Here is a 22,500-nt window from a genome sequence, read left to right as displayed (position 1 = left end):
ACTATGCAGGGATAGATCAACAGCCAGCCTTAACCTGGGAGCAGTGACGGGCCAAGTTTGTGGCTTTACCGTGTAGCAGCAACGGGACGAATTTTTGCCATGATATAAACCCCAAAAATAGATGATGCATAAACTGAGCACAAATACATTGATATATATTATGAAATAGTTTGCGTGAATGATGATTTTTTCTCACTTAGAGGGAAGGGCCTTTAAGAAACATGATCCCCGCAGCTACCACCGGGTTAATAACAGCATTCTCACCTTTTGTGGCCACGGACAGCCTGGGGTAAGCCACCGAGAAGAGTCCACAAGCCGAGGTCCTTGAAGTGAACCAGTCCCCCACGGCTAGACGCTTGACCAGGGGCAGGAAGTGGGTCTCCAGGTGCTCAGGGCTGTGCTCCTCACACACGCGACGCAGGGACTCCACAGCCTTGTCCCTCACCACTGTTTCCTCCACCGTGGCCAGGGACTCCAGTGGTGGCTACGGGGAGGAGGGAGGAGGAGGGGGGGGCATAGGTTAGCTTATGGTATCGATTCTCAAATCAATTATTTCTCCTTTTTTTTTCAGCAAAGGAGACAGCTCAAGGGCAACAAAAGTGCAGAGAAAAAAAAACCCGCTACTCACCGCTCCCATAATAGACATAAGTAGAGAGTGGCCAAAAGACAGGTCAAAAAGAGGTAAAATCTGTTCTCTTGAGTGTTTTTTAGAGGTCATGGTACAGAAGCCTGGTCCAACTCCCTCTAGGGTAAAAAAAAATACTCCTGGAAAGGCCCACAACTCCTAGGAAAGCCATTACAAATGCATGTTTAATAATATGGCCCAGGGAGTGGAGGGGGGCTTGGGACAGGGAGGTGAACTCATGGCCAAAAGAAGAAAAGAGGAATTTTAAAGTATTGCAATGTCCTGTAATGCGCCAGAGATACAGAAGGGTCAGCCACTCACCAGCAGACAGTGGACATACTCTGGTCCGCCCACAAGGGGAGTGAAGGCGCCCAGCTGGTCTGCGAGGGCCAGGAGCACCTCATCCTCATCATAGATGGTGTCAGTGAGGAAGGGGATGAGCTCGCTGCGGGTCCTCTCCACGCCCAGGGCCAGGGAGATGGTGCTCAGCTTCTTGATGGAGTTGAGACGCAGCTGAGGGAGAGAGGCACGGATGGTAAACAATAATACAGATAAGAAAGAATAATAAAAGAGTATAGAGAGATAGACAGTAGGAATGATATGAAGATAATAGAATAATAAATATGGAAAGAAGAGGGAGAATAAGGAAAATAGAAGAAGAGGAATAGAAAGGAGAGAGAAAATATATAAAGAAAAAAAAAAGAAAAAAAGGAGAGAGAGAGAGAGAGAGAGAGAATGAAGAAAAAGGAAATGCAGGAAATAAAGAAGAAAATACTGAATAAAATACTAGTAATAATAATAATAATAATTCCATTGCATAAGTCCCTGTACGACCCAGTATTGCCAATAATGATAAAAATCATGATAAGGTGAGATGATTAGATTACTGGGTGCAAGATTACGAGCCAAAGGGAGCTACCACCCAAAATAATAATAATAATAATAATAATAATAATAACAGAATAAGGAAGGCTGAGCTATACAAAACCTCATTTGCTTTATTTCTAGATCTGGATCTTAATGCGCATCTGTACAGTTGCATAACACGCATATTTGTTTTGGCTGTTGTGGGGACGGAGGAGCCGAGTGTACAGGGGAGGGAAGTGAATCAAGTGTAATTGCTAGTGTTGGTGTGTTGTGGTGACTGGTGAGTGTGTATTTGTTTTCTGAATGAGTCTATTGTACCACAGTCTAAAATCTGTTGAGGGAGGCTGTTCCAGTCACGTATGGTGCGTGGAGAGTATAAGTGCTTGTATTTAATTGACTTATTTATATCTATTGTCATCTATCTGTTATTTCACTAGGTTACTTTTGTGCACCTTCATATTTTGGTGGTATTTTGAGGTTTACCGTTTACTGTTGATGAGGTTTCAGGCCCTGCTCCGCCGCTGATGCAGTGCTCTACGAGGGCCGTCAACAATTTCAACGTTAGCCTCAACTACTTAACTACACATTTATCTGTACCTAATGTGCCTCTTTCTTTATTTCTTTATGTTATTCTTCTTCTAATTTTTTTTTTTTGGGGGGGGGGGTGATATTGAAGGCTGGGTATCCTATTAATTCAAGACACCATCTGCTTATTCTTAGGCAAAATATGGTTACTTACTTACTTAGATATCCCTCCCTTCCCCTCCACCTGTCACAACCAACATATATTTACAGGTATTTTAGGCCTATCCCAGGCACAAAACCTCAGGAACATCACCAATAGGTCTACTTTATTCCTGTATACTCCATAGATGACGTAAATTTAGCTTAGGCCTCCAAGATTTCATCACAACCAACGCTAGCCTCCACCTGTCACAACCAACTTATATTTACAGGTAATTTAAGTCTCCCTGGGTACAAAACCTCAGGGATATCACCCATGGGTCTACTTTGTTCCTGTATACTCCATAGATGACGTAAATTTAGCTTAGGCCTCCAAGATTTCGTCACAACCAACGCTAGACTCCACCTGACACAACCAACTCATATTTACAGGTACTTTAGGCAGCCCTGGGTACATAACCTCAGGAATATCACCCATAGGCCTCCTGAACTCCTTTATACTCCATAGATGGCGGAAATTTAGCTTAGGCCTCCGAGATTTCATAATAACCAACGTCAGATTCCACCTGTCATAATCAGCTCATATTAACAGGTATTTTAGGCCAATACCGTGCACAAAACCTCAGGAAAACCACCCATTGGCATATTTTTTTACCTATATACAACACATAAAGGCCTACAGGTCCCTGGAAGTAGGCCTGGGCAGCAAAATTTCGTAATACTCAACCTGTCACAACCAACTCATTTGCAGATATATTAGGCCTCCCCGGGTGCAAAAACCTCAGGAATATCACCCATAGGTCTATATTCGCCCTGAGAGATCCGTATAGAGGCCTACAGGTCCCTGGAAGTAGACCTAGGCAGCAAAATTTCGTAATACTAAACCTCATATTTACAAGTACTTTAGGCCTCCCCGAGCACAAAAAACTCAGGATTATCACCCATAGGTCTATTTTCGCCCTGAGAGACCCGAACATAGGCCTACAGGTCCCTGGAAATGGTATATAGGCCTAGGCGGGTATTTTCTGGTTATCAATACAAGGGAGCCGATGGAGCCCCCGAAAATGGCAGCCTGTTTTTCCCTATTTATCTTGTCCTGAGAGCCTGGTGACCTAGATATTTCAGTTGCTGGATGCCTGTGGTTGTTGGGTTGAGCCTCACCTGCACGTCTTCGTTCCTGAGTTCGTCAATAAGCACGGCGATAGGGTAAAGGGAGTCGTCGGCCGTGCCTTCACTCGACGCCATCTTGTCGTCTGGATGATGGACAGTGTTGCTAGTGGGAATTTTTCACTTTCGCTAAATTTATCCTCCCCAAAAAGCTCTAGATCAGGGCCCCAAATCACTATATCTTAGGTAATATATTAATTATACCCTCCAAAAATCCTTAAACAAGCACATAAATAAGCATTTCCACTAAAAACACTACCCGCTAGATGGCAAATTTCACAAAAATTAGCAGTATCAGGGCCCCAAATTACTATATCTTAGGCAATACAATAATTTTACCCTCCAAAAATGCTTAAATAGGCACATGAATTGGCATTTCTTCTAAAACACTAGCCGATAGATAGCAAATTTGTCCGCTTATCATTACCGAAAATTTAGCGCTAAAATTTCTAGAATGGCAACTTCGATTCGTACGCTTACCGACCTTCACGAAATACTGTCAAAATTTGCACTTTTATCCATCAATTCTGCTTTCTTTTACGTTTATCGCTATTTTTGTATTTATTCTTAGCTTTGTGTACTCTTTTTTCATCCATGGGCTGTCTATGCATTGAGTTATATGTATGATAATGTAGTATGTATGTATGTATGTATGTGTATATATATATATATATATATATATATATATATATATATATATATATATATATATATATATATATATATATATATATATATGTGTGTGTGTGTGTGTGTGTGTGTGTGTCAACCTATCTTGTTTATTTATCTATTTATCTATTTATTTATCTATCCATGCAACTATGTATAGGTGTGCTTTTATGTATGTATCCATGTATCAATCAATATCTATCTATCTTTATTTTTTCATATAACTGTCTATCAAACTATGTATGTAGCCATGTATGTAAGTATATGAATGTATGTATGTATGTATGTATCCAACCATCTACTATCTACCGCGCACTGTGTATGCATGTATGTATCCACTTATCTATCTACCGCACTGTGTAGGACTATGTGTGTATATGATCTAAGTATCTATCTACCGCACTGTGTATGAATGTATGTATCCAAATATCTATCGCACTGTGTTTATGTATCCAAGTATCTATCTACCATGCACGCACTGTGTATGCATATATGTATCCACTTATCTATCTACCGTACTGTGTAAGACTATGTGTGTATATGATATAAGTATCTATCTACCGCACTGTGTATGAATGTATGTATCCAAATATCTATCGCACTGTGTGTATGTATCCAAGTATTTGTCTACCATGCACGCACTGTATATACATGTATGTATCCACCTATCTACCGTACTGTACGTATATGTATCTATCTATCGCAAGTACTGTGTATGTGTGTATAATATATGTATGTATCCAAGTATCTATCAACCGCACTGTGTATTAATGTATGTATCCAAATATCTATCGCACTGTGTATGTATGTATCCAAATATCTATAGATATATATACCGCGCACCGTGTATGAATATATGTGTACATATCTAACTAGCTAATTACCTAAAATTAATATATTCACAGAACTGTGTATATATATAGCTTTATATGTATCCAATTATAAATCTATCATCAGTACAGAACTTAGGTATGTATACATGTATGTATCCAACTATAAATCTATCTCCCGAACTGCATGTATGTATATATGTATGCATGTATGTGTATATACGTAAATATGTATGTATTTAATTATTTATCTACTGAACTATATGTCGCATGTGTGTAGGACTATGTGTCCACCTGTCGATATACCAAACTGTGTAGACGCATGAGTGTATGTATCCAACGAACTATAAATCTATCTTCAGTGCAGAACTATAGTTATGTATAAATATATGTATCCAACTATAAATCTATCTCCCGAACTGCATATGAGTGTATATATGTATGCATATATGTATACGTAAATATGTATATGCATTTAATTATCTATCTAACTACTCATGTGTGTATGTGTCCGCCTGTCAGTACCAAACGTGTAGGTACGAATGAGTGTATGTATGTATCCAACTATATCTACTGAATTGTACGTAGCTATGCATGTATCCACCTATATAGCTATCTATCGAACTGTGCATGTATGCATGTATCCACGTATACCTATATCTATCTATAACTGACTGTGCATATGTATGTATCCAACAATTAGTTTATCTATGGTTCCGAACTGTGTATATGTAGGTATACGAGTATGTATCAATCTTTCTATCTATATACCGAACTGCTCATGTATGTATCCAATTATCCATCTACTGAGCTGTATATATGTATATAGGCTATATATCCACCTATATGCATGCATATGTATCATATGCATCAGAGTATCTCTTTACGTACTATTCATGTATCCAATTCTAAATCTACCTAGCGAATTAAGTATATGCATATATGTATCCTTCTATCTACCGAACTGTGAATGTAGATGTATGTATCCAATTATATAACTGTGCTTGTGTGGCTATGTATGAATGAATGTGTGTATGTATAGCCTGTGTATGTTAATTTGAATGTGTCTATCTATCTATCTATCTCCCTATTTATCTATTTACGAATTTATGTATGTATACGTATTACATGTATATATGTATGTATGCATGTGTGTATGAACATACAACGTTTCTCTCGCTATACAAACGTTTTATTATGGTCACAATATCACGTTATTTTATTTTATTTTGCTCAGGTGGAAAATAACAGAAAAATTATAAAATATGACAATGGCAAGCTGAGAAGTCATTAATATATGTAATTATAAGGCAAGGGTATCATTTTGAACTTTAGTTTTGGTGTTAGTTGTTTAATTATGGCATGATAATACCATAAATCATAATAAAATAATAATTTGAGGTACAATAGTGACAAGAACCAACAACTCAGTCCCGGCGCCATGCAACGTTGCCAAATCTTCCATAAACTCAACATGTATCATTATCATTCCCTAAAACTCTCATAAAACCCCCGATGACGATGTAAAATTAAAATTGGTGTCATTATCATTAAGTATGGATGTTGTTACGGCAATAGGTACGTTAAAAACCGGAAAATAAGGTATATGATAAAGTCGACAAGCTGGCAAGCGGCAACGTCGGCGCCATGTGCAGCTCTTTCCCTTCTCCCTGGCAACTCCACGATGAGGTGAGCGCGTAAACATGCCGATATTTTTACCTTTTTTACCCATTTTTCAGTGATTTTACGTGATGGCGAGTGAGACATTTAAAGAAGAGATCTTGGGGCTTCGATGGAGATGTAAATTATCGCTGGGAGCAACGGAAATAAGGGAAAATAGAGGGAAATATGCAGACGTGTGTTGGCGGCGGAGGCTGGTGCGGGACATGTGGCGAGAGATGACAAAATTATTATCTATTTTTTGCCTTTTTCAGCGACTATTCATGATGGCGAGAGAAGTAAAAGAACAGGAGAACCCTAGGCTTGTATTGTGGTGGAAAGTATCGCTGGGAACACACGGAAATAAGGGAAAATTGAGAGAAATATGCAGAGTCGTGTGGTAGCGGCGGAGGTTTTTACCTTTCAAACGATTTTTCGTGACGCCGAGTAAAGGGCCAAGGCAAGGGAGCTCAAGGCTTGCAGGAGGTGAAAATTATCGCTTGGAACACACGGAAAGGTATCCAGCAAACTCGTGTGTGGCTGAGGCCGCCCGAGACATGTGGCGAGACATGGCGCAACTTTTAGTTACTTTTTACTTTCCTCAAGTTATTATTCGTGACGACTTTTTACTTTCCTCAAGTTATTATTCGTGACGTTTTAATAAGAAGAGTTAGGTTCAAAAATTATTTTTAGGGCATGTTTTTTTTCATAATATAATGGTGACCTCTTCCTTGAGGGCACCTATTTCAAAGCTTACCCAGTAACACAGGGATTACTCCAGATTGTCACTTGTCACTGCAAAGAACACTTTAGTGCTATATGATGTATTTTGTGTCCATACAACACACTGCTGTATTGCTTTTCCGTTGCTAATAGGAGAACATAAGAACATAGGGAAACTGCAAGAGGCCGAGTGGGCTACACAGGGCAGCTCCAGAATCCCCCCCACTACTCATGATGGGTGAGGTGTAGTTTCAGGGGTTACAGGTAGGGGCTTGATCCTCGTTTACCTTTGGTACGGGCGTACGCTCCATTACCCTGTCTCCTTACTGGTGAAGCCCTCTCCGTTGGGGGGTCGATGGGAGGAAAGCCATCCCGTTAAGGGGGTTGAGGTGGGCGAAGCCCTTCTGTTAGGTAGGTTATGTCAAGTTAGGTTTGGCTAGTTTAAATTTATTTATTACGTAGTGTGGGGCGACGGAAATATGTAGCGCAGGACGGGACATGGTGGTGGTGGTCCAGTGTTGCGAGAAATATCTCCTCGCTGAAATAAGTTGCTCTGCTGTCCAGCACTCATGCGTGTGGGTGGAATAGTCAGAAGGAAAAACATTAATTTGCATGGTTTTGTTATAGTTTGTCCACTTGTGAGCAGTGAGCAAAACAGAAACCAAGCAAGTTGAATTTCTCTGCAATATATTTTGTGGTGGTGGTGTTGGGTGCACTACAGGCATTGAAAAGTCTCATTTTGTTAGTGATTTAATGACTTGCGACAGAAACAGTTAGCAGGTTATTTCATGACACTGATAACTACCAGAAAAAAATAGTTTTGTCCAACATTGTCCCACGGGTGACAATCTGGAAATTTACCGTGACACATTTAGTTTGTTTATGTTTGTCTGTGGACCCCCTCTATGTCCGTATTGTCTCTGGTCACTGACACTCCATGGGTGTGTGTGGCACCACAGTTGGGCAGAAGTCTTTACACACAGGGTGCTCAGGGCCAAGACATCCACTTTGTCCGTGAATGTGTTCCACAGTGTTGCTGTGGCGCAGGTGAAGACCCGCTGACACCACAGCGTATGGGTCCTCGGGATTTCGAGGGGTAATACTTTCTAAGAAGTCCTGCTCCCCCTCCGCCACTCCAGCCCCCCCTACCCCCCAAGACAAGCCTGGGGAACTGGGGGGTTTGGGGGGGAAGCCAAAATCACTGAAAAATGAGCTTCCAAAACTTCACTAGAAAAAACCCTAAAAAAGAAAATTCCCTACATGTGGGGGGGTCCAGGAGGGGCACAGCCCCCCTTGGTAAGGAGGGGGTCGAGGGGGGCAAAGCCCCTTCATTAGCAGGTTGTAAAGTTTGGTTGGAGTAGTTTAAATATGCTCCCCACCCAAAAAAAAACCCACGATTTTCCGGGGCATCATACATGTGGGGGGTCCAGAGGGGGGCACAGCCCCCCTTGGTTAGCAGGGAGGCGAGGGGGGCTGCTAGGTTATAAAGTTAAGACTCTCCTTACATTCGAGACTAGGGAATTTTCCATCATTTAGGGATTTTTCTAGGGAAATTTTGGAAGCCCAATTTTCAGTGATTTTGGCTTCCCCGCCCCTAAACCCCGGTTCCCCAGGCTTGTCTTGGGGGGTAGGGGGGGCTGGAATGGCGGAGGGGGAGGCGGACTTCTTAGAAAGTATCACCTTTCGAGGAGATTGCCGGGGTATCTGGTCATTTCGCCCACATACCATTTCGCCACACCATGAAGTCATTTTGCCCACATTATGGAGTCATTTCACCCAAGGTTACTGGTTGTTCATTTACCTCCCACATTGTTTACAGCGCATTTCAATTGGGAAATTAACATCTAAATTAATATGTCTACATTAGGCTAGTATCTGAAAAATAGCCACGAAGGATCTGTCGGAAAAAAAGTATTGGGATTTGCAGGGTACAATGGATTTTTTTTTTCCATTTCATGTGTCTTTCCATTTGTATTCATTTGATTGGCATGAAATCTTCACATATGGTTGTTTATACCTTGTTCACTTAGTGGAGAAGGATAAGGCATCTGGTCCACCTTTATAAAAAAAAGTATTACTCAAAGGTGGTGGAGGCGTTGAGGTTGGTGTGAAGAGAGAGTCTTGCTTCTAGCGTTGCTTTCTTGCGTGTTTCCTGGGTCTCCATTTTGTTCCAGAAGCCTTCTTAATGTTCATAAATCTGCTCATTGTTGCTTTGCGCTTGTATGTCATTGTAAAGACGTTTTTGGGTTGTAGCGCAGCAAAAAATTTCAACGTCTGGGTGAGAACTGAGCAGCAGAGCACGCATTTCACATTCGGCAGCTGTCACGAGTGGGTAGAGGGATGATGGATGACAAAATTTAGAAGGAAAAAGACTATTTCTAATATAAATTTTACGTGCGTACAAGCCCTGAGAAATGCCACGTGTGTTGGCGTGCTATGACGTAACAGCGCGGGGCATTTAAATCTCTTAAAGTAACCCTGTTTTTTAATATTCTACAAAAATAGGCTTCATTAATTGATAGTACATAGTATCCCCGACATGTTGAGCGAGAAAAACGAGTTTAGTCGGTTTAAAAAATATTTGTCAAAAAATACTCCCCTGGCGCCCCCCTTAATAAACTTACAGATAGCTTTTTTTCAATTCTTTATTTACCACGATAAATGCCCCAACAAGCCCTCTACTGCTGCACTGCCCTGGTGGTGGCCTCTCGAGCTACACATCACTTATATGGTACATGACTACTCCAATAATGTGGACGTGACATGGCGCGTGTGGGCGAATTGACTCTTACATGTGGGCATACGGACTCTTACATGTGGGCGAAATGACCGTAAACCATTGCCAGACGTTACCGCTCTCATAGCTTGCTTTGACCTCCTCTACAGGACTCTTAGAGCTGCGAGCTTCAGTCCTTTTATGTTTTTTTTTTTACTTATCTATCATTCTTTTTTATTCACCCTCTAATATTACTCTTTTTCACTGATTTATATTCCATGACAACCATTTTGTGTAGGAGCATCAGCAGGAATGTCAGGACTCAGTGGGGACAGTGGAACGGTGGAAATTATGGTTAAATGTTTGAGGTGGTTGTGGTGGTGGTGGACAGCTGACGGCACATGTTACTGACGAGGCTTTCTTAGGAGGGTTATATAGCAGCTGATGGTACGTGTGTGTGTGTGTGTGTTACTGATGGCGGTGCTGACAGGCCTTTCTTGGGAGGGATAGTAGCTGACGATGTGTGTGTGTGTGTGTGTGTTATTGATGGCGGTGCTGACAGGCCTTTCTTGGGAGGGATAGTAGCTGACGATGTGTGTGTGTGTGTGTGTGTGTGTGTTACTGATGGCGGTGCTGACAGGCCTTTCTTGGGAGGGATAGTAGCTGACGATGTGTGTGTGTGTGTGTGTGTGTTACTGATGGTGGTGCTGGCAGGCCTTCCTTGAGAGGGACAGCAATGCTCCTGTGTCATGGAAGGTTCAGTTCAGTGCAGTTCAAGGGGATTGGCATTCTAGTGACCTCTCCCCATAGTGTTATTATTATTTTTATTACTTATTATCATTATCATTATTATATGTTCCAACCTCTTCCTGTGCCCCTGCTCACACTGCCCTCCTCCTCTTTTTGCACAGTTCGCTCAAGGTTCAGAAGCGCCTCGCCTCGGAGGTGCTGAAATGTGGCAAGAAGAAGGTGTGGCTGGACCCTAATGAAATTGGGGAGATCGGCCAGGCCAACTCACGTAAGTATGATGGGTCCAGCTGCCTGGGTGGATGACTGACTCACAGACTATCATTCCCAGTACAATGTTCCTTGGAATCTTGCATACAGTACCTATTGACAGATACACCCTGTATATCAGTGGTTCCCAAACCCATGGTTGCAACCCAAGTCAGGGTTGTGATAGTGTTTCTGAGGGTCACTGGAGGGTCTTAGAAATAAAGCCATAATTATAAAGTTAGGTCACATTTAGATTTTTCATTAATATAGTTGAATGACTTCAGTAGGACAGCATGAAGATTCTCCTTAACTCACAATAACAAAAATATTGCTATAATAAAGCACCCACACATATAATACGGTACGTCATTCGAGTATCATTCACATTTAATACTTGTCCGCTGAACAGACAGCGAGGAGGAGGCGGAGGATAAAATCATAATTATCTGAAAGTATTACATAAAAATAATTGGAAATAATACTACATATTCACACATTTTGGGTCGCCAGGCCAGGTCAGGACTATGTTTTAGGGTCGCAACCAGAAAAAAATTGGGAACAACTGCTATAGAAACTGACCTTTACACCAGTCAGTAATCTCTAACCTACCCTCCGCAGGCCAGAACATCCGCAAGCTTATCAAGGATGGCCTCATCATCAAGAAGCCACAGAACGTCCACTCCCGCGCCCGCGTCCGCAAGAACCAGGAGGCACGCAGGAAGGGACGGCACATGGGCTTCGGCAAGAGGAAGGGCACAGCCAACGCCCGTATGCCCCAGAAGGTGAGGGAGAGGGAGGTTAAGTTGGGAGGGAGGAAGGGAAGAAAGGGAATGAAAAATAAAAGAAAAAGAGAGAGAGAGAGTGAGAGAGAGAGAGAAAAGGAGATGGAGGAAGGGAATGAAAAATTAAAGAGAGAGCACATTCTGTATTTCCTCCTGCCTGTGACTTAAACTCTTTCATCAGAGGAACAAGTTCTTAATCTAACTTGCCTGTGGATCTGGTTAACTAATCTATTGTTCTCTCCTTAACCGGAAAATAATAAATAGTTTCATGCCAAGGGGTGTTCAAGTACTCTCTTCTTGTGTTCTGGGCATTCTGTATTTCCTCCTGCCTGTGACTTAAACTCCTTCATCAGGGGAGCAAGTTCTTAATCTTACTTGCCTGTGGATCTGGTTAACTTATCTATTGCAAGTGCATCTATTCTATCTATCTATTGCAGTACTCTCTTCTTGTGTTCTGGGCATTCTGTATTTCCTCCTGCCTGTGACTTAAACTCTTTCATCAGGGGAGCAAGTTCTTAATCTTTCTTACCTGTGGATCTGGTTAACTTATCTACTTTTTTCTCCCTAACTGTCAAATAATAAATAGTTTCATGCCAAGGGTGTTCAAGTACTCTCTTCTTGTGCTCTGGGCATTCTGTGTTCCCTCCTGCCTGAGACTTAAACTCCTTCATCAGGGGAGCAAGTTCTTAATCTTATTTGCCCATATATATATATATATATATATCACTAAGTCTAGGAAGAGGAGTCATTTCCAGAGTAGCCAAACCTTTATACAGCAACACAGTCTTGCTTCATCTGAGTTATGTTTCAGATTCTTTGGATTCGTCGCATGCGAGTGCTGCGTCGCATGTTGAAGAAGTACCGCGACAACAAGAAGATTGACAGGCATCTCTACCATGAGCTGTACATGAAGGTGAGTCACTGCCTGCCCTAGTTCACTTCATGCAGAGTGCCGGTGTTGTAGGAATTAGGTTGGTATTTTAACCCGGCAGCTTTGACGTACCCCGTTTGGGGCTCCCGTGAGTCGGTCTGCTGAAATGGCGGACCCCGTTTGGGGCTCGGCTCAAAACCCCTAATTCGAGCTAATTGTAGGCAGTGGCAGCATAGAGCAACCCACCATGCATGCCTTGGGTCATTGTGGTGGGTGAGTGATCTTGAGGTGGGCTTATTTGTCATAGGTGGTGCTGTAAGGTCATGGCAGACTGAATTAGCTATCCATACAGTAATCACTTGTCAAATTCTCTAAAGTAGAAAACAAGCGACTCGGCTAGATGCCACGCGTCACAAGACTGTTTATTTTGTAATAAACGCCACCCAATAAGAATGGAGTTTGAGTAAAAGTAAATATTTTTAACGGCTTATGGTTTATGAGAGGAGTAGTACTCTGATATACGTTCCATGCTCTTCTTAGTCTCAAAATACAGTGTAATGTTGACGTTTCTCGGCCACTTCTCCGCTTTCCCATAACCGAAGCCCACGGGTTAAGAGACTTCCGCTTCTCACATCAGCTGTTTCTAAAGCTCAAAGAGGGGATCAACTGGCTTCTAATGTGTTTTTAGGTTCATGATACAGAAGAGGGGTCAGACTAACACTAGGGTCATAAAACTACTGGAAATGCCCAAACTCCTAGGAAAGCCTTGTCAAATATGCGTACTTGGGCGCCAAAATGCTTAAAAATATGTCCCTTAGCTCACAGAGAGGTCCAACTTGATTACCTTTTCTATATTTCACTCACCGCTGTCGTTTACTTATCCTGCTTGAGCTCCAATACACGGCACAAACATCAGAGTTAACACTTTTAAGTAAGAGAAGGCTTTATAGCAAACAAACACGGCAGATTTTGGAAAGTATTACCCCACGTTTGTGTTCACTCGGTTCCTGCTGGTTTGGGCAATATCAACCATCACCAAGATCACAAGTGGACTAACTACAACAAAACCAGGCATATTAATGTGTTTTTCTGCTCTGTATTCCCCAGTGCTCATGTGTAGTGGACAGCAGAGTGACTTATTTCTACGAGGAGCTATTTCTTGCAACACCGGTATCAGTCAGTCAATCAGTCCCTCATGCACGGCCAAGAATATTATTACTCATGACTTACAGCCACTCAGTAGAGAGTAATTTTGGGGGATTTATAAATAATTGGTTACGTTGTGTCACCTTGTATCCCTTGACACTGCTTATAGGGTTGTTTCTGTAAGAGACAATCCTGAAGGGAGGAGGCTGAGGGGATGCCCATGGAGTTCATGGCTTGAGCAAGCTAGCAGATCCTGCCAGGGGGTACTTTGGATGGGAAGGCAGCCTGCATTTTGACTTGCATGGAGGGACCCCTGTGCTTGGCATTTTACAGTGGGTGAGGCAACGCACCCCCTGGTGTATGCCCCCATTTATTGACTGATTGATATGTTGTCTAGCCTACGAATGAGACATTTGCTGTTGTTATTCTGTATATTTTTAAGCTCTATAGATATATACAAACATTATACTAAACATTTCGATGGCCAAGTTCACATATTCGGCAAGGCTTTTGTAGGAGCTCTGGGCATTTCCAGTAGTGGTTTTATGACCCTGGTTGTAGCTTGACCCTTCTTCTGTACCATGAACCCAAAGAAACAGTCATTAGAAGCTGATTGATCTCCTCTTTGACCTTTAGAAATACTAATGTGAGAAGTGAATGTGTCTTGTAATACCAACCTTAGACTCCTCGCTTCTAAGGATATCCACATGAGAACTAGAGTTTGCTTTATCGTGATGTCAAGTTGAGTAAAGTTTGCTCCCAAGACATCACAGTACAAATGAACCTTGCTTTACAAACACACACAACAAGAGTTTGCTTTATCATGATGTCAAGTTGAGTAAAGTTTGCTCCCAAGACATCACAGTACAAATGAACCTTGCTTTACAAACTCACACAACAAGAGTTTGCTTTATCATGATGTCAAGTTCAGTAAAGTTTGCTCCCAAGACATCACAGTACAAATGAACCTTGCTTTACAAACTCACAACAAGAGTTTGCTTTATCATGATGTCAGGTTGATGAAAGTATGCTTGCAAGACCTCACGGTATAAGAAAACCTCTAACTAACTAACTAACAGGAAGCATAGGTCTGGGGGTGCGTTGCTTCACTCACTTGCTGCCCCCGCTCCTGACAGTTCCCTCGAGCAGGCTACATTATCTAGCTGGTCCTTCCTGGTAGAATTGATTGACTTGCCCCAGCCATGAATTAGGTGGGTGTCTCCTTGACCTCCTCCACTCATGGTTGACGCACAAAAACAGCCCTAAAGCCTATATTTTTAACCTGGTAGCAGTGACGGGACAAATTTGTGGCTTTACCGTGTAGTAGTGACGGGCCAAATTTGTGGCTTTACGGTGTAGTAGTGACGGGCCAAATTTTTGCCATGATATAAACCCCCCCCCAAAATAGATGATGCATAAACTGATCACAAATGCATTGATATATATATTGTGAAATGGTTTGCATGAGTGATGATTTTTTCTCGTTTTTCTCGCTTAGAAGGAAGGGCCTTTAAGAAACATGATCCCCGCAGCTACCACCAACGTATCAGCGCCTTAGTTCCCCCATTTGAAAAGCCTAGTAGAAGCTGGTGGTATTTTCATTTACTGTTTTGTGATCCTATAGAGAGCTTCACACGGCTTCTGCATCTTGAACAGGAAAATCACCCATGAAAACCTGGCTAATCTTTACTGTAACCTCGGAAATGTCATTATGGGAGCCTGATACGTTTGAGAATATTGACCTGTGAGCTGGATTGATGTCTGGGAATCATGCATGTGCCCATATAGCTGCCAACATTCGCTTTAACAAAATATTCCCTTGCCTGTGACTTGAACTCTTTCGGGAGGGGAGCAGTAGGACATGTATAATTGACCCTCTCCTTCAACCACTTACCTGTTTATATCCTTATAGGATCATCACTCGGCAGGATTTTTGATTAATATATTTTTTGTTTGATCTATGAGTTGCTTCTGTCACTATAAAAAATAAATTGACATCGACACCCCTGACCACTTAACCCGTTAGCAGCGATGGGCCAAATTTATGGCTTTACCATGTACCATCGATGGGCCAAATTTGTGCCATGATAAAGACCCCCCAAAATAGATGATGCATAAACTGATCTCAAATACGTTGATGCATATTATGAAATGGTTTGCGTGAGGGATGATTTTTTCTCATTTTTCTCGCTTTGAGGGGCCTTTGAGAAACATGATCCCCGCTGCTATCGGGTTAATTACACTTTCTTTGGCATGAGCAGTGCTTGGCTGACTATTATTTATTTATTTATTTATTTATTTTTGTTAATTCTCAAGGTAATAATGCCCTTGAGCTGCTTCCTTTACTTAAAAAAATAATACAAAGAAATCCCAAATTGACCTTCTCTTTGGTCGCTTAATTCTATTTGATCTTACAGGAGAAAGTGATTAGCAGACTTATTTTTATTTTTTATTATTATTTTGTCCAACCATTTCCAACTCAAGGTGCTTTCAACCATTTGCCAACCATTTCCATGCTTACAACCATTTTCCAACCATGTATATCCCATAACCCGGTAGCAGCGATGGGCCAAATTTGTGCCATGATATAAACCCCTCAAAATAGATGATACATAATCTGATCACAAATGCTTTGATATGTATTATGAAATGGTTTGTGTGAGGGATGATTTTTTCTCATTTTTCTTGCTTAGAGGAACCATTAAGAAACATGATCACCGCAGCCCGGTAGCAGCGACAGCCCAAGTTTGTAGCTTTACCGTGTAACAGCGACGGGCCAAATTTTTGCCATGATATAAACCCCCCAAAATAGATGATGCATAAACTGATCACAAATACGTTGATATGAAATGGTTTGCGTGAGTGATGATGTTTTCTCATTTTTCTCGCTTAGAGGGAAGGGCCTTTAACTCTTATACCCCGTGATAAAATGAGTGGGCGATTTTAAGTTACATACATAAAAACTGGTGACTAATGTTAATAGGTGTTCCCTTGCATACCTTAGTGTTCAGTCAAATTACTGTAAGAAACACTGGAACAATTATATATCATTTGAAAACTCAGAAGTTGCTCTTTGCTGTGGTATAATGATAAATGAACAAATGGATCTTGTATATTCCTATAGATGGGAAACCTCCAGTGTCACCTCACACTCGTCATCTGACATCATCCTCGTGGCACACTCCGCGCTTATCCAGGCCAATATCATGTGCCTGAAATACTTATTTACTCATGGAAATGCATATATATCTGCTATCTTGCCTGGAAATTGGTTAAAAAAAAAGATAAAATACAGCACTCATCACGACCGTGTACTCACCGCGGGAAAATCTGGAGCCTGACCATGACAAACCAATCCTTGTAAAAGCTGGGACGTCATTGGCCAAGCATCCAGCATGTTGGAAACAAAGGGACAGTGATAGGGCTTGATGTATGACACAAAGCCTTAAGTATAAATAAACTGTGTTGCATAAAATGAGTGCGATATATGAAGAGCGCCACGATCATGGTGTGACGGAGACGTATAAAAGCCATGATCGTGCCTGACGGAATATAAGGGTTAAGAAACATGATCCCCGCAGCTACCACCGGGTTAAGCTGCTTCCGTTACTGTCAAAGAAATGAATAGAGAGATGACAGGCTAACTAAGGCACTACTACAACTTCTCTCCTCAGGCGAAGGGTTACGTCTTCAAGAACAAGCGTGTCCTGATGGAACTCAAGCTGCTTACTTCCATTTCCAGCCTTTTTCCAACTCTTCAGCTGCTTACAACCTTTTTCCTTCCACTTCCAATCATTTTCCTACCATTTCCATATATTTTCTTACCATTTCCAACCATTTTCCTACTCTTTACAAACCCTTCAGCTGCTTACAACCATTCTCTACCATTTCCATCCATTTTTTAACCCTTGAGCTGCTTACAAGCATTTTTCTTCCATTTCCAAACCCTTCAGCTATTTACAACCATTTCCCACTCATTTCCAACCATTTTCCTACTCATTACAAACCCTTCAGCTGCCTACAACCATTTCCATCCATTTTTTTACCCTTGAGCTGCTGACAACCATTTTTCTTCCATTTCCAAACCCTTCAGCTATTTACAACCATTTTCCAACCCTTGAGCTGCTTCCAACCATTTTTCTACTGTTTCCATCCATTTTCCAACCCGTGAGCTGCTTACAACCATTTTCCTATCATTTCCAACCATTTTTTGCCCTTCAGTCACTTTCAGTACTGTAAAAAAAATATAAAAATGAATGACGACGGGTTAACTAATGTGCTGCTTCTGTTCTCAGGTTAAGGGTAACAATGTCTTAAAGAACAATCGCGTCGTGTTGGAACTCAAGCTGCTTACGACCATTTTCCTTCCATTTCCAAGCATTTTTCACCCCTTGAGCTGCTTACAATAGTTTTTCTGCCTTTTTCATCCTCTTCCATCTATTTTTCCACCCCTTGAGCTGCTTACAACCATTTCCCTACCATTTCCAACCATTCTTTGCCCTCGAGTTAACCCGGTAGCAGTGACGGGCCAAATATGTGGCTTTACCGTGTAGTAGCGACGGGCCAGATTTATGCCATGACATAAACCCCCAAAAATATATGATGCATAAACTGATAACAAATGCTTTGATATATATTATGAGATGGTTTGTGTGAGTGATGATTTTCTCATTTTTCTCGCTTAGAGGGACCATAAAGAAACATGATCCCTGCTGCTACTGGGTTAATTCCACTACTGTCAAGAATAAGAAAACAATAGGACAGTCAGACTAATGTGCTTCTTTCGTCCTCAGGTTAAGGGTAACAATGTCAAGAACAAACACGTACAGATGAAACTCGGCTGCTTACGACCATTTTCCTTACATTTCTTACCATTTCCTGACCCCTGAGGTGGTTACAATCTTTTCCAATTATTTCTATCCATTTTCCAACCATTTCTATGCATATCCCAACCCTTGAGCTGCTTATAACCTTTTGCCAACCATTTCCAACCATGTTTTTCTCTTTAGCTGCTTCCATTACTTCCAGAAATAGACAGGTTAACTAATGTGCTTCGTCCGTCCTCGGGTTAAGGGTAATGTCTTCAAGAACAGGCTGCTTTCAACCCTTTTCCTTCCATTTCCATCCCCTTCAACTGCTTAGAACCATTTTCCAACTATATCCCAACCATTTCCAACTATTTTGCAGCCCCCGAGTTACTCCCACTACTGTCAAAGAGATTAATACAAAGACGACAGGTTAACTAAGGTGCTTCTTCCCTCCTCAAGTTAAGGGTAGGTAATGTCTTCAAGAACGAGCTGCTTACTGCCATTTCTGTCCTTTGATCCACTTCCATTACTATACAAGAAAAGAATAGAGGAAAGACAACAGGTTAACTAAGGTGCTTCTTCCCTCCTCAGGTTGAGGGTAATGTCTTCAAGAACGAGCTGCTTACTGCCATTTCTATCCCTTCATCTACTTCCATTACTATACAAGAAAAGAATAGAGGAAAGACAACAGGTTAACTAAGGTGCTTCTTCCCTCCTCAGGTTAAGGGTAATGTCTTCAAGAACAAGCGCGTCCTTATGGAGTACATCCACAAGAAGAAGGCCGACAATGCACGTGCCAAGATGCTGAGCGACCAGGCTGAGGCGCGCCGCAACAAGGCCAAGGAGGCTCGCAAGCGTCGCCAGGACCGTGTGGCCGTCAGGAAGGCTGAGGCGATGAAGAGCAAGGAGGATGCCGAGTAAAGAGTGTGATGTACCCTAAGGAATAAAGAAAAAAATGGTAAGGTGCGAGGTCTTTTATTCACACAAGTAACCGAAAAAAAGTATAAGGTGTGGGGATTTTTTATTCACACAACCGATCACTCAATGGGGGCATACGGTAGGGGTGTGTTGCCTCGCCCGCCCTATGATAATTACGTGGAGGAAGGAGAGATGTAAGAGGCATGTGAAGGAGAGGAGAAAGGGAGAGATATGTAAAGGAAAGGAAGAAAAAGGAGAGAGACGTCAGGAAAAGAGAAATATGTGGAGGAAAGGGAGGGAAAAAAAAGAGGGATGTGAGGAGAGAGATGGAGAGGAAGAAGGAGATGTGAAGGAAGGATGTGGAGGAGGGGGGAAAAAAAGGGGAATGTGAGGGAGACAAAGAGAGAGAATAAAGAAGAATTACAGACGGAGGAATTGAAGGAAGACAAGAAAATGGAGAAAGGAGGAAGAGGAGGAGAAAAAAAACAATTTGTAGTATAAGTAGAAGCCATGAAGTTACTTAAAGAAAACAAATATTGACTTAGAAAATTAACGAAAGGCGGAAAAAAAAAAAAAAATAAATAAAATGTCCACAAAATGTATAGAAAAAACACAAAAAAGATAAAGTAGAGAGAATAATAAAGAAAGAAATACATAGAATAGATAAAATAGAAGGGGATGAAAGGAAGGGATGGAGAGAAAAACAATTATAGAAAGAAGGAATAGATCCAGATAGAATAGATAAATAGATAGATAAGGGGATGAAAGAAAGGAATAGGAGAGAAAATACAATAAATTACAAAAACAATTATAGAGAGGAGGAATAGGGAGAAAATGCAATAAAAAGAAGAATAAAAGGAAGGGAGGAATAGGAGAAAATAAAACAAATGACAAAACAATTATAGAAAGGAGGAAGAGGGAGAATATGGAAGAGAAAGGAAGGAATAGGAGAGAAAATACAATAAATGACAAAAAAAACAATTATAGAAAGGAGGAAGTGGGAGAGAAAGTGGAATAAACAGAGGAATAAGAGGAAGAGAAAGAAGGAGATGAGGAAGAAAGGAAGGGATAGAAGAGAAAATACAATAAATGACAGAAAACCAATTATAGAAAGGGCGAATAGGGAGAGAATGCAATAAACAATGGAATAAGAGAAAGAAAGGAAGGAATAGGAGAGAAAATACAAAAAATGACAAAAAAACAATTATAGAAAGGAGAAAGTGGAATAAGAGGAAGAGAAAGAAGGAGATGAAGAAAGGGAGAGAAAGGAAGGAAGGAATAGGAGAGAAAATACAATAAATGACAGAAAAACAATTATAGAAAGGAGGAAGTGGGAGAAAGGGGAATAAAAAGAGGAAGAGAAAGAAGATGAGGAAGAAAGGAAGGAATAGGAGAGAAAATACGATAAATGACAGAAAAACAATTATAGAAAGGAGGAAGTGGGAGAGAAAGAGGAATAAGAGGAAGAGAAAGAAGGAGATGAGGAAGAAACGCAGGAATAGGAGAGAAAATACAATAAATGACAAAAAAAATTATATAGAAAGGAGGAATAGGGAGAAAATGGAATAACAAGAGGAAGAGAATGAAGGACACGAAAGGAAGGAATAGGAGAAAATACGATAAATGACAGAAAAACAATTATAGAAGGGAGGAAGTGGGGAAAAAAGGGAAAAAAAGGAGGAAAGGGAAGGAAAATAAATAAAAGTAATATTTTGATAATTATAATGAAAAAGAAATGATTTAATGAAGAGAGAGAGAGAGAGAGAGAGAGAGAGAGAGAAAGCTGAACTACTACAACAACCACCATCACCACTACTACTACTACAATTACTACTACCATTGACCTACTGCTCCAGACTAACCCACACACACACACACACACAAGAAGAGCAAAATAAATACGTACACAGAGAGAGAGAGAGAGAGAGAGAATTTATTAGGAACGGTGTATGTGTGTGTGTGTACCTTACCATATGAATAGATATGCACACACACGCACACACACACACGCACAATTATTATTTTACAAGCTGAAGAATTCTTGGACATGATTTGATCATAAGAACCCTTTGTTCTTATGATTTATTTATTGATAATTTATTGTTGCAGGTAAACAACAAGGGAGAAGGGAGGAACATGCCATCCCAACCCCCAGGCAGGACAGTGTGTGATTATGTTCTTATGATCAAATCATGTCCAAGAATTCTTCAGCTTGTAAAATAATGTGTGTGTGTGTGTGTGTACATATCTATTCATACGGTAAGGTACACACACACACACACACACACACACACACACACACCGTTCCTAATAAATTCTCTCTCTCTCTCTCTCTCTCTCTCTCTCTCTCTCTCTCTCTCTCTGTACATATTTATTTTGCTCTTCTTGTGTGTGTGTGTGTGTGTGTACCCAGTGTATGAGTGTATATTTACCAAGTCATATTTACGCACCAACGTGTGTGTGTGTGTGTGTGTGTGTGCATATATGAAGGAGGAGGAGGAGGAGGAGGATATACCTATGTTGCCTCAGGGGTTGCAAGGCGGTCCCACGCCACCTTTGTAAGAGGAAGAGGAGGAGGAGGAGGAGGAGGAGGAGGAGGAGGAGGAAGAAGAAGAAGAAGAAGAAGAGGAGGAGGAGGAATCGAGAGAGAGAGAGAGAGAGAGAGAGAGAGAGAGAGAGAGAGAGTAAGGTCAAACCTGCATCTGGGGGAGTACACACACACACACACACACACACACACACACACACACACACACACACACACACCTGGTTAGTCTGTCTCACCTGTTGGCGGCGAGCACACGTGTTTCAAGAGGTGGGGAACTACTACTACTACTACTACTACTACTACCACTAATACTAGCTATCTTATGTTCTTCGTAAATTCTCAAATCTATAAATAACATATACTACTACTGCTTCTACTAAAATTATTACTATTTCTTCTACTACTACTACTACTACCAACAGTAAGTAGACTAATTAAGTAATTATATAACAAAGACAAAGGCATTTTATTATGAAAGAGAATGGGGCCTC

At 41.2% G+C, this 22,500-nt stretch overlaps 3 protein-coding genes and 1 long non-coding RNA gene across 12 annotated transcripts in view; 2 read left to right on the top strand and 2 right to left on the bottom strand.

Annotated features, from left to right (window-relative positions):
- LOC127003084 (serine/threonine-protein phosphatase 2A 65 kDa regulatory subunit A alpha isoform-like) overlaps positions 1-3,483 on the bottom strand; it is a 17,156-nt gene extending 13,673 nt beyond the window's left edge. For both annotated transcript variants that reach the window (XR_007756934.1, XM_050869501.1), the window contains exons 1-3: positions 3,338-3,483; positions 947-1,138; positions 265-484 (exon numbers count right to left, since the gene is read on the bottom strand). Coding sequence is in view for 1 of the 2 variants with exons in the window: in XM_050869501.1 (XP_050725458.1) it covers positions 265-484; positions 947-1,138; positions 3,338-3,421 (496 nt within the window). In the remaining variant the exon portion in view is untranslated. The remainder of the gene's footprint in view (positions 1-264; positions 485-946; positions 1,139-3,337) is intronic.
- Positions 3,484-6,476: 2,993 nt separating this feature from the next.
- Positions 6,477-19,505, top strand: LOC127003079 (60S ribosomal protein L19-like). The gene is made up of 5 exons (XM_050869500.1): positions 6,477-6,531; positions 10,852-10,958; positions 11,555-11,718; positions 12,530-12,631; positions 19,264-19,505. The coding sequence occupies exons 1-5, from the start codon at positions 6,527-6,529 to the stop codon at positions 19,462-19,464; spliced, it is 579 nt and encodes a 192-aa protein (XP_050725457.1). The 5' UTR covers positions 6,477-6,526; the 3' UTR covers positions 19,465-19,505.
- A 2,651-nt stretch (positions 19,506-22,156) lies between these two features.
- The window catches only part of LOC127003077 (sodium-coupled monocarboxylate transporter 1-like), a 34,952-nt gene continuing 34,608 nt past the window's right edge, over positions 22,157-22,500 (top strand). For both annotated transcript variants that reach the window (XR_007756923.1, XM_050869497.1), the window contains exon 1: positions 22,157-22,276. The gene's annotated coding sequence lies outside the window, so the exon portion shown is untranslated. The remainder of the gene's footprint in view (positions 22,277-22,500) is intronic.
- The window catches only part of LOC127003080 (uncharacterized), a 27,639-nt gene continuing 27,421 nt past the window's right edge, over positions 22,283-22,500 (bottom strand). For all 7 annotated transcript variants that reach the window (XR_007756927.1, XR_007756924.1, XR_007756925.1 and 4 more), the window contains one exon: positions 22,283-22,500. This exon is cut by the window's right edge and continues 587 nt beyond it. This is a non-coding gene — a long non-coding RNA (uncharacterized LOC127003080).

This window comes from Eriocheir sinensis, chromosome 24 (assembly GCF_024679095.1).
Source record: "Eriocheir sinensis breed Jianghai 21 chromosome 24, ASM2467909v1, whole genome shotgun sequence".
Lineage (NCBI taxonomy): Eukaryota > Metazoa > Arthropoda > Malacostraca > Decapoda > Varunidae > Eriocheir > Eriocheir sinensis.
Note: the sequence above shows the minus strand (reverse complement) of the source record. Positions and strands in the feature narration are given on the sequence as shown.